General features: G+C 43.7%; 1 protein-coding gene across 8 annotated transcripts in view; it reads right to left on the minus strand.

The window, feature by feature from the left end:
- The window catches only part of ZMIZ1 (zinc finger MIZ-type containing 1), a 334,693-nt gene that overhangs the window by 154,116 nt on the left and 168,422 nt on the right, over window positions 1-12,155 (minus strand). For all 8 annotated transcript variants that reach the window (XM_079311881.1, XM_079311887.1, XM_079311882.1 and 5 more), the window contains one exon: window positions 1,187-1,296. In XM_079311881.1, coding sequence (XP_079168007.1) covers window positions 1,187-1,246 — 60 coding nt within the window. In that variant the 5' untranslated portion in view covers window positions 1,247-1,296. The remainder of the gene's footprint in view (window positions 1-1,186; window positions 1,297-12,155) is intronic.

The following is a 12,155-nucleotide window of genomic DNA, read 5'->3' on the forward strand; positions in this document are numbered from 1 at the left end:
ATGCTGTGCTGCCTCAAGAAGCAATATGCATATTTCCTAGGGCACAAGTAGGCAGGCAGGCTTTTAACTCAGCTAATACAAATAAAAAACTAAAGCAGTAGGACTCTGCTGTGACCCAATCTGACAAAGAAAACTGTTCAGACAATAGTGAAAAATTATTTGGGAACATTATTTCATGGAATAATATGTTTCTGTTTTTCCAATGTAATTCAGAAAATTTCAACCAATCTGAAGGGGGGAACTTTGGAGCTCACCTCCTGCATCCAGATGGGATCTTCAAAATATCTGTGTGCAACTTGCATTTATGCACCTGTTTGTGCATGCATGCATTGATTTACAGATAAACACAGGAAATATCAACATGAAAAATCATTCTGTTGCTCACCTCCTCTAAAAGGACCATTGCTATGAAAATTCTGTTAGGATTATTGCACGTGGATAGGAACATACTGCCTGCAACCCCAGAGAGCAAAGTTCACTGAGAAGGGTAAAGCAGGGAAAGACAGTCTCTGCAACCTTGCTGTTGTAGTTATATATGTATAAATGCTTTTATAACTGAGCCTTTCACTTGGTTAGAAAAGCATTTGCAAGCACAGTTACAGTGGGGAAATCTGTAAATGAGACATAATTCACTGAAAGGCAGTGGCATGTGAAGAGCCCTTCATCTTCACAAACAGATGCTTCTGAAAATTTTACCTCGCAATCAGAAGTTTTTACAATCTCCATGCAAACTGATTAAGCAGCACTCTGAGCACTTGGAGACATGCCAACCCTCCAAGTTCTGAGTCTCTAGGCAGTGAAGGTCTCAGGTCAGCTACTGGATTAAACTCAAAACTGGCCCATTGGAACTGTGGATTACTGTGCTCAGAGCACTAGAATGATGCTGCCTGCTGTGACCCTCTGGGGCTGAGCTGGCAGGACAGGCACCACTCTACTTCCAGCTGAGACAGATTTGCTCAGTCTCCAGGCTGAAGATTTCTTAGAAAGGTGTAAGCAAAAGTTTGGCTTTTGAGGTTAATACACCAGCTCTCACAGCAGATACTCTCTTCAAGGAGATTAGAGTGTCTCATTCCCTCCCTCTGAAGGGCAAGGACACTCATTAAGCACCAGGTAACTGCAATATGCAACACCTGCCACACAACACCCATCCCTCATTTAGCAGCAATGGCCTCCACCTCCAGCTTACCTGTTTTATGCACTGCAGCCGGTCATTGGTCTGCTGTATGTGCCTGTCCATAGAATTCATGTTGATTGTCTCCACTTTCTTCTACCTGAAAGCCATTAAAATCCCTCGATCTGCAAGACAAAAAGGACAACAGTGATCACTGAATATGGTCCATACACTTTCACCACCTGAACAGTTGAACAGAGCTGCTTGCAAGAAACCTCTGAGCACACTGTGAGATGATAAAATAATAATAATCCCAATAACAATGACAGCCTGGCTTTTGCAAGGACAAGGACACGGGGATTCTTCCTAATCTTCCTCTAAGAGAAAATACCTCCCATAAATATTAAATGAACCAGACACAGCAGAGTATTACATGGCCAAAATTAGCACGAAACGTGTCCTGAAGAATCTGGATTTCTGGATTGAAAATAAAAGCAACAGGTACATTTTGGACTCTCCTCTAACTAGCACATCTATTTCATAAGCCATTGAAATGGCCAAGATGACAGAGCAGGAAGGACTGGGATCCACAACTCAGCCCAGACTTTAGCAATGACAAATGTCCAGATGCACGACCTAGGACATATGGAATAGGCCTAACCTTCAGAGCAAAGGGCTGCATAGTTACTGCCTTCTAGAAAAATTGTGTCCATTCAGGTACCTACAGCTGAACAAACCACGTGTTACTTCTGGAAAAATAGAGCCTGAGGTCTTTAGGTCCATCTCTTAACAAATAATGTAATTTAAGGCAAAACCTTCCTGCAACTTTAAAAAAATCTAGAAAATCAAATTAAGGTTCAGAGTAGTGCTTGGAGTTCATGAACAATGAGTGGGCACAGAAATACATACCCAAATGCCCTATTTTCACCAAACTTTACAGCAGCACAAGCAAGGTCCCAGTCTTGCACAGAAACCTCTCCCTCATGAACCTCTTCAGTGGCACTGAGTGGTTAGTTATTCAGAGCACTGCTCATGACAAAACTGTTTTTTATTCCCTCCATACATATAAGAGAGAGCAAATTTTTCAGATACTTGTCTGGTTAGACAAGCTGGCTGTTCAGCACTTCTAGTGAACTTCTAGTGAACACAACATCTCTTCAATTGAACAATTCCAGCACTGTCCATACTCAACCCCCTGGAGGGGAAGAGTGTTCCCCGTGGTGGGAACCCTAATTACACAGCTCTCACAATGAGACAGACCCCAAACCACTGGAGGTTTCTGTACCTAGCTGATAATGTCCTTTCATGGCTCCTGCTGGATTACACTGGGGGGAAGAAATCTCTTCTGCTAGACAGCTAAATGAGGTCTTAGAACAGCAGCTCAAGCTCCTTACCTCCACACTCTAGACACAAGAGGGTTCAATAAAGCATTCCTGTCAATAAATTATAATACTTATGAAACAGAAGAGCCAGTTTCATATGCAAGTATTATCTTTTGATTATGCCACTGCCACCTTCTCAATAGCAAATGCCATCCAAAGGTCCTCTAGCAAATGTGAACTGATATATTTTATTAAAAGCCAGTTACACAGTCTTATCTGCCTGTAGGACCCCCAAACAGACCTCAGCAGCCATGAAGTTTAATCTCTCAGTGGACAGCAGAGGTATTTATCAAGAGATAAGCTAGCCTAGACATGACACTACTTCAGTGGTGATCCATCTTACAAGCTAGGACACATTATCTGCATTTTAATTGAACATCAGCACAGATGGAGAAGGGCATATTGAAAACAAATACAAGCACATAGATGTCTCTTGAAAAAAATTTCAGACATGCAAACTGAGGCACCTTTTTTTTTTTCCAAGAAAGTCATGACATTTTTGAACTATACAATTTCATGGGTACACATGTAATACCACCCCAGCTCACTGCCCTACAGTTAACCATAAACAAAATTAAAGGCTGCTATCAGCTACCTGAGCCACAGCTTACTACAGCACTTGTCCAAATTGCCATTTCTCCCACATGGCACAGCTTCTCAAAGCCCATCTGGCAAAGCAGAGGGGCAGAATACACAAAAGTAACTCACCTAACTGAGCAGGAACCTGACAAGGCTCTAGGAGGCAGGACTGGGAGTGCAATCCCCTACTCTCCTACTCACACAGGGCACACAAATTCTGCAATAAATGGATCAAATTCAGTCTCCAAAACAGTTCTGGTTTTAAAACCCAATGGCTTTCATATAAAAGCACTCTCTAACTCTCACCCTTCCCCTAATGGCTAGAAGAATTTTCACTTCCATGCTCAGTTCTACTTGTTTTGACATCATTAGCTCTAAGGCTGAGTCTTTGCTCTGCCAGGCTCCCACTCCCTCTTCCCCTCACAGCATGGATGAATCACTCATGAGCCTCTACTGCTGACAATCACCAATCTCATTTATTCTCTCCTGGTCAAGGGAAGGCCCTAAGCCCACTAACTCCCCAAACACCCAAAATTGTACACATGAAGCCTCATCACATACAATGACACAAGGCTTTGTATTTGAAATGTCCTGCCTCACCACAGCAAGACTCATTTTTCTCTTTCTCTCAGACACATCATAGCAGCATCAAATAGAGTAATTTTTTTTCAGTGAGCATACTGGCTCTAAGTAATTTCTGCTATAAAAAACGCAGAGCTTATTAGTGGGAAACCATTATTATCTGGAAATTACTCTTTCATGGGCCTCAGCAAGAATTAAAAGATTAAACATGGAAAGTGAAAATTATCATAGAGATCAGAAATTTCACCATGGCAGAATAAGCATTTTGACATCAGACCATTTTGGCTGGAAGAAAAATAACAGCAGAATTAAATTTCCAGTAACTATACCTACCACATGGGTATTGCTCTACTCTGGCCTCATTCCCCACATGCACATCCACGTCCAGAAATTTAAAAAAAACGCCCTTTCTGCAGATCTCATCCTATTTTCAAAGTAGTAGCAAGATCACCTTAGTCGAAAATAACAGTACTTAAGACACAGAAAGGCCGTCAGGGCTGAATAAGAACAGACTTCTATTTGGTTAAGTGCTGTGCACTTATCAGGTCACGAGTGAAAACGACTTTGCAGGGTCCCTGGCTGGCCTGCGGTGTCCCTGCATTAGACAGCACGCTAAGATTCAGGCTGCGAGCAGCTCAAGAGACAGCAGGGGATGTTGCTGATCAGGATTAAGGGGACTGGCAGAGGAGGATAGAGAAGGGAATTTTTCCCGGTGCTTCGTAACAAATCCCCTCTGTTTGGTGCACACATTAGCCAGAAAGGTTGTACACTACTGCTTTATATGCTAACTCCATCCAAAAGGATAAACAAAAGAAGAAGAAGTGTTCCCAGCACCTTCTGGTAATTCAACGATAAAAAGCCCCATTCTTCTTTCTTTTCTGAGGCAAAGACCCAGTCTCCCTCTCTTAAAAATAAAAAATTATGTGAATATTCTTCTTCTTCCCTCCCCTCTAGCATTGAGAGTTTATAGCCCTAGGCAGTAATTAAAGAGGCCTCATTTACATATTTATGATGTCTCAAAAATGGAGAATTTTTTTTTTAAAGGAACAGATGTATCGACCTGTTAGCCTTTTTTTTTAACCCTAAATATACTGAATCTTTTAAACCATTACTACAATCCTGTCTTCCATATTGAAAAACCAATTAAATTTTTCACTGCCTCTAAGAAGATTCTGCTACACTCTGTCTTGGGTGACAGTTCAGGTTAGGAGACTGCAATTATTGTATCAGAATCCGAACTTCCAAGTAACACAATTAGGAAAACAACTTAGTAAAGTGAGGTCCCCACCAGTTCCTAAGGCAGCCTGAACAGCCTCCTAGAGAGGGGAAAAAAAAAACTAACCCAAACATTTCACCAGCGCTTCAAATGTGTCTAAAACCAGTTAGTATTTTGAAAGTTGGTGTGGATTCAGTTCTGCTCTGGGGTGAGCTCTCCTCATGGCCAGAACTCCGCAGGACCAATGGAGCTGGGAAATCCGCTCCCCTCGGCCAAAGGAGATGTGAATCAGCTCTGAAGCAGCCCCAGCCTTCCCTGGGCTCAGGGACACTCGGCGTGGTGCCCTGTGCTCCCGTTGGCGCAGCTCCCTCCTCGCTGCGGGGCACACGTGGAGCTGGAGCGGAGCTCCCAGGAACATCAGCTGCTGCCCAAGCACTGCCACCCGCCCCGTGCCGCAGAAACCGAGATTTGAGCCAGGAATCTCCCCGACAGAAATCCATTGTGAGGGCAGAGGAGGAAGGGCAGCCCTTGGCAGGAGGCAGGGTAGGCTGCCGTGAGCGCCAGGTCTCCATTCCCACCGGGAACAGCCAGCAGACAAAACCGAATTTGGAGGCACTTCGGACCACTCGGGGCAACAAGGCCATAAACAAAAAAACACAGGAAATACCTTTATCGGTTAAGAAATTTTAACAGTAGGTGAGAAGGGGAAATGAAGATCAGTTCTTTAGGTAGGAATTCAGCACAGAAGCACTAAACATCCCTGCCCCTGCTGCCACAGCACACAAGTTGGTTAATGCTGTTTATTCAATCAGCTAAAAACTAATAATTTCCTTCAAGTCTCAGCATGCTGAGGGCCCTACGAGAGGGCAGACAATCCATGTACGAAGTGACTTTGATGAAGCAACAAGCCAGGCGGGAGCGAGGGTGGCAGCAGCGGAGCGGAGCCGGGGCCGGGCCAGGGCGGGTGCGCCGCGGCCCGCCAGGGGGCGCCGCCGAGCCGCGCCACCGCCCGTCGCGGGGACACGGGGGGACATGGGGGGACACGGGGGGACACGGGGGGACATGGGGGGACACGGGGGGACACGGGGGGACACGGGGGGACACGGGGGGACAGGGACAGCCCGGGGAGACAGGGACATACCGGGGGGACACATGGGGGTCTGGAAGGAACCAGAGGGGACAGGGACAGCCCGGGGAGGACCAGGGGGACAGAGGTCAGCCCGCGGGGGACGCCCTGCGGCGGCCACGAGGGGGAACAGCCGCGCTCCGTCGCCTGAAGCACGGACCCCCGAGGAACCGGGTCCGAACCAGCCCAGCAGCTCCCTGACACCTCCAGTGATGGATTTAAGAAACACCATTTCTCTCAGCGCCCTGATCTGGTGGTAAAATGTGACAGGGCCCGGACACAAAAACCATCTCATTCCACTTGACATTTCCCTTTCCACTAGACACATTGTAAGAAGTTGTTTCTTGAACCATCAGAACGCACCTCCGTGTGCACACGCAGGTTAACGCTGCTAATTGTGTGTAATTGGTGGATCCTGCGCTCGGCCCGGCACAGCCCAGCCCCGCGGCGCAGCGGGCACAATGCAGCTCGGCACGTCTGCGCCCTGCACATGGCTCACCCAGCGCTCAAAGGCTCCCAGACCGCTTTTCTGCACCAGGATTCTCAAACATCATCTGCTGGAAAAAGTTTAATATCTATCCATGACAGCTAATTTATTTCTTCCACTAGGTATGATACAAAAAGTATAAAATGTCGGGTGAAAGGCTGTTTTCATCATTAAATACTTGAAAAAGGAAGTTGTTTTAATAAAGCTTTATTTACCATAAGCTGTTAAATAGTTACTGCTGCTGGCTTTGAGCTATTAAAAAGGGCCAGATGTGAGACAAAGCAGCGTTTGTTATGCCGGGTGAGGAAGAATAGATATTTGTGCTGTGCTGCTTTCCATTGTTGCTCTACAAATGTGCAGTAATCCCCAGAAGACTTTCTATCATCTTTGACTGCGAGAGAGGGAAAGCGAGTGTGTGTGCGCACACAGCGCCCGGCAGGCACAGCTTCAGGGAGGTGGGAGCAGGTTTTTGTAATTGATGGTGGCTTGAGCTGCAAGGGCTGGCAATTTTGTCGGGTTTAAGGAAGCTGTTTCCGCAGCCGTGTGCTTGGGAACGTTTTTATATACAGAGCCTATTATATGCAGGCACCACCAGCCAGCCGGATACACACAAAAGCAAATCCACACATGCTTTTGAAAAAAAAGACAGCATGACAGCTTGCATAAGCAAGCCTGCTGGACTCCTCTGGGAGGAGGAGCGGCGGTGAGCAGTTGTTGTTCAATCATGAAGCGCATCTGCACCCTGATTAGAAAAGCAAAGGTGGTCGGGCTAGCTGGAAGCACACACACAGCACCGGGATATGACCTACACTTACAGTATAGACATAGACATTTAAAAAACCTCACACACTGTACAAGAGAGCTCCCTTGAGCCTGGACAAGCTGGTCACCAGCCAGCACTAACCATTAAGCACATGAACTGCCTTTTGCAGCGGCAGCCCTCACCTCCAGCCCGCTGGCTGAAATGAGCGGTTTCCTCAGACCGAGAGCAGCATCTGCAGATCACAGGTAATTGCCCTGCTGCATGCTTGTATTATAAGGTTGGTTTTCCTGCATTCCACCCAGCTCTTAGTGTCATCAGCTCTGTCAGCTTGTTATCTTTAGGCAGAGCAAGGAGGTAAAAGGACACTGTAGTTCAAAACAGCAAAAGATAATAGCACAAAATTAAAGGCAAAAGTGTGTAGAAGTGTGCTACTGGGGAGCCAGGGCTGAGAGCCCTGCTATAGTGCTCTCAGAGGCTTTGCACACTCCAATATAGACAGATCTGCTAGAACAAACATTGACAGCTCCATAGCAGAGCCCACTGATCCAGTGGTTTACTATATGTACTGTAGCTTGCAGGTAAGAAATACTAATCCTCACTGGGACAGCTACGAGCAAATGAGCCATCCCTAAAAGCTTGCTGGGTTATGCTCAAATAATTTAATAACCAGTGTCCCTGATCACTCACACAACAATGCTGTAAAAAAATCTCTCCTGATAAATTGCCAGTCCCTAAACTGAAGCAGAATCAAGCACCTTCTGGGCTCAATGGTAGGAATGCAGAGGGCAGGTGAGCACAAGAACAGAAAAGGGTTTACATTATGGTATGCAATGCTTGCTTATTTGCATAATGAAAGCTTGGCTCTTTCAGATGTTCTGTGCTAAGATGCAAAGTATTTGCTGAGAGTTCTTTGTGTCTGCCTACCAATCTTGCAAACAGGCATGTGGAATTGCTAACATCACCTGGCTTGCACACCTTCTGGGGGCTGAGTCTATACACCTGCAAAGAAGAACATCTATGAACTGGAAACATTTTCCTGCTTTTGTGAGACATTTGTCTAAAGAAAATCAGCTGTTTGAACGTAAGCACCTAAGTTATTTGCTTAACACGTGAAAGATGAACTACAGAAGACAACCTAATATAAGCATTTTCTAAAGGTCTATAGGAAACACTAATGACCTAACCAAACTGTCAAAAACGGTCTCAGAAGAAGGAGACAAGGACAGAGATGACACCAGCAGGAAATATTTTTAACAATTACCTATCAAAAACTGAAGATGCTACTCTGTGTTTGCTATGCTCTGATAACATCTCTCTTGCAGCAGATAGCCTGCGATATAATAGAGAGAGGTCAAAATCTCGTGGGTCAACCCAAAGAAATGCTCCCAGCAAGAACTATCTCAAGCCCACTGTGAATCAGAAACGAGGAGGATTTGCATTCTGACACTGAAGGCCCTCTTACTTATCTGATGAAACCAGGCATGTTTTGGAAGTTGAACTGTAGCATTTGAAGGAAATTGCTGATTTCTTCTTATGATACTGTACCATCACAACTTTTATTCCTCATTACTGAGTAGCAACACGAAGAATGTAACAATCCCCCATCCCCAAACTATATTGCAACAAGTAAAGGAATGATGATAGATTTTGAGTCCTTTTTTCCACTAAGTTTAGCATCATGAAGAAGGCATATAGTCAAAGTAGATGGTAATTTCTCTTTATTGTCTATAAATGTAAGATCTATTAATCTTTTCTTTCATGTTATGAGATAAGAAAGTTCTCCTATGACCAGTGATTTCTGATAAGCCACCAGAGAAAGCATCACTACTTTGGAGAAGACCACTCAGAGTGAGGAAAGGAATGGAAAAAACATCAGCTCAATCAGCTTCAATGCTTTCAATTCCAAAAAGTCAAATCTGCACACATCCCCGCTACTTGCCTATCTGCAGTGTAGTCATTGCTATTCATGCTTTCCAAGTGCCCATAATTCCAGTAAGGTAGAAATTCTCCTAGACACCTAGACAACAAAATACTGCAGGAGCTTTACACAACAAAGCCTGATGCCTTCAAGAAAGATTTTAACTGAAACATCCATGACCCTCTCCCCATTGAGTTTTCATTTGAGAGGAAATTCTTATCTAGAAACTGGCCTCTGAGAATTACCAGTGTCCCAAACCTTCTTTAGAGGCAAATAAAGAGAATTTTACACTTAACATGAAACAAGTTTCTTTCTTACCAAGAATCTTAACAGACAATTTAGTTTTCAAAGTTTTATGAATTCCATGGCTAAAGATCTGTTATGTGTTCTTGGTTCATGAACAAACTTCTTGGGATAAGCAGGAGATTTCAGGAGAATTCCTTCTGAGAGCACAGATCTCTGTGCTAGGTCTCTCACTAGGTCTCTCACCCTCAGGTGACAGCACAACCAAAGCTGAAATGACATTTGGCAGAACATAACAGAGATCTCAAGCAGGTTTTTAAAAATCCTCTCAAGTATTTGAAAGCAGCAACTATACAAATGCTAAATTTGGCTGGAACAAAAGCTACCTTGACTGCAAAGACCAGGAACCAATGTGGTATCTCCTGCTAAGAAGAGGAGAGCACAGTTCTCATCATCCCCACTGCTGTTTCCACTGGAACAGGCCAGGAGCGAGCCTGACAACTTAGGAGCAATACAAACTGAAGCAGGCAGACTTCCCATTTACAGACAATGCAAACAGGAACATTCTTGCTAATGAATTATTTATAGTGTAGTCCATAAATTAAGACACTTAAGACTGTCTTGCATTTTTCATACCACCATCATTACTACAAAGTATATGCCCAGAAGCTTTTTCCCATAACTGCAGGACAAAGCCAGCCCTGTGAACAGAGACCTGAGCTCTTCTCCACCACCAGAGGCTTCACTTCTTCAGCTGGTTTTCCAGTTTCATCCAGTGCTGCTCTGGGTAGAGCCTATCTCCACCAAACACACACAGTGCCTAACACAAATCACAATTCTGACTAGGGCTACCACATGCTAGTTCAATATGAACAGTGAAGTGATAGTGTAAAATCTTGAATGCATCCATTACTAGAAGTTAAGGATAAAACATCTAATTCACCCTTCCTGCAAATTCAAGACAAAATTTCCAGCATTCAGCCAGACTTCCATATACAGAATTAACTTGATCAACTTTGACTATAAATCCAGGTGACAGCTGGATAAAAGCAGTTCAAGTCCAGACAGTATTTTCTTCTACTCATATGCTTCCTTTCTTATTTTTCCTTTGTTTCAATGGTTATTGTAACACAGTGGAAAAGACCTCAAAAAGCTACACACTCTTCTTCTTTGCTTCCAACAGCAACACTACAGAATCCAGAGGTCAGCTTTAGAGCCTTCAAGTTTTTCTGAAGCCCTGCCTGATTAGCCGTACTCGGGAGTGACTCATTGTGATCAAACGTGATGTGCTGGTGACACGCACACAGAGCTGGCAGAGCAGCAGCACTGCAAAGCTTCAGCGGGCAGGAGTCGGTCTGAGGACTCACTGGAAACAACACTTGGCTCCCCTGAAAAGGAAACAAGTATCCCCTCTGAAAAGGTGCTGATGAACTCAAGGAGAGACATGTTAGTGTGACAATATCAAACCCTTGCAGAGAATAAAACGCTCTCTTCTACATCTCCTTGTCTTTTGCCCTTGATTTTTGCTATCCTTGAGTGGTTACATTTTGGCATTTTTTTCTTTTTTCTTTTTTTTTCCTCCTGAGTAACTGAGGTGCATTAGATCTGAAATTTGGAGGGATATATTTTGAAAGATGGTTTTTGAAAAGCCTAGCTGCTCAATATTACAGGATTAAAAAGGTTCTGCTTATTGCATGACTGATCCAGGTAGAGATAGAAAAGAAAAGGGCAGGTTGGCATGAAACAAGTCAAGTTCCACTCCCATTTGAGATAAAGGGAACAATCCAAACAGTACCAGATGTGAGAGTTTTTGTTTCACTTGATGTATCCCAGTTCATGAAGAAGGAGTCACAAACTTAAATTACTTCATATTAAGGACTTCTTTGACCCATACCTTCCCACCTTTCCCATAAGTCAGATTTTGAGCCTGGCTTCACTGTCCCTTATTTAGACACTCACCAGTCCTGAATAAGGAAATTTTTACTCTCTTGCCTTTCTAGGCTGTCTATCAGCTGGTTAAGATCCAGGCACGTTCAGGTTTTCCTCCTAAGGTGATGGTGGTATTCAAAATGGCAGATAGCAAATGACTAAACAATGCAGAGCTCTACCTTTTGTCTATACATTTCTCAGCTTGCAATGTCACTGTTTTGACTGTACAAAGCATAAGAAACCAGAAAACACTGGCCTAAACACTGTCTTCCTCTAATGCCAGACTTTTGAGCTACTGAAAAGAGCAAAGCAGCAACAATTAAACAAGTCCTTAAGTCAGACACAGGAAATAATAATTTTAAAATAGAAGTCTAACAGAACAAAATACACCAATCTTTTTACAGGTTGGCATAAATACTGGAGAGGTATTGCACTAATAGAAGGCAAACAAGATTGCTCTAATAGAAGACATGACAAAATATTTTTATGAAACACCACAGGACAAAGTATGACTTTTCAGTTCTTTTCAACAATTACTTCTCTTTAGAAAAATAAGAATTATTTGACAACTTTCTCTTGTCAGCTCAAAATCAGATTTATTACTATATAATACTAGGCATTATGACCACCTGCATGGCAGGACAAAATGAACCCTTTCTGGACTGCACAAGATTTTTATTCAGAAAGGAAGCTGCAAGCCAAAGAAGAAGAAAGCTATACTATGTTCAAACAGAACCCTGACCTGAAGAACTGGAGATCTATGCCTGCTCAGAAAGACATAAAAATACATGGATTGAAAGTAATTTGCATTAGTAACCA

Source organism: Erithacus rubecula (assembly GCF_903797595.1).
Source record: "Erithacus rubecula genome assembly, chromosome: 9".
Taxonomy (NCBI): domain Eukaryota; kingdom Metazoa; phylum Chordata; class Aves; order Passeriformes; family Muscicapidae; genus Erithacus; species Erithacus rubecula.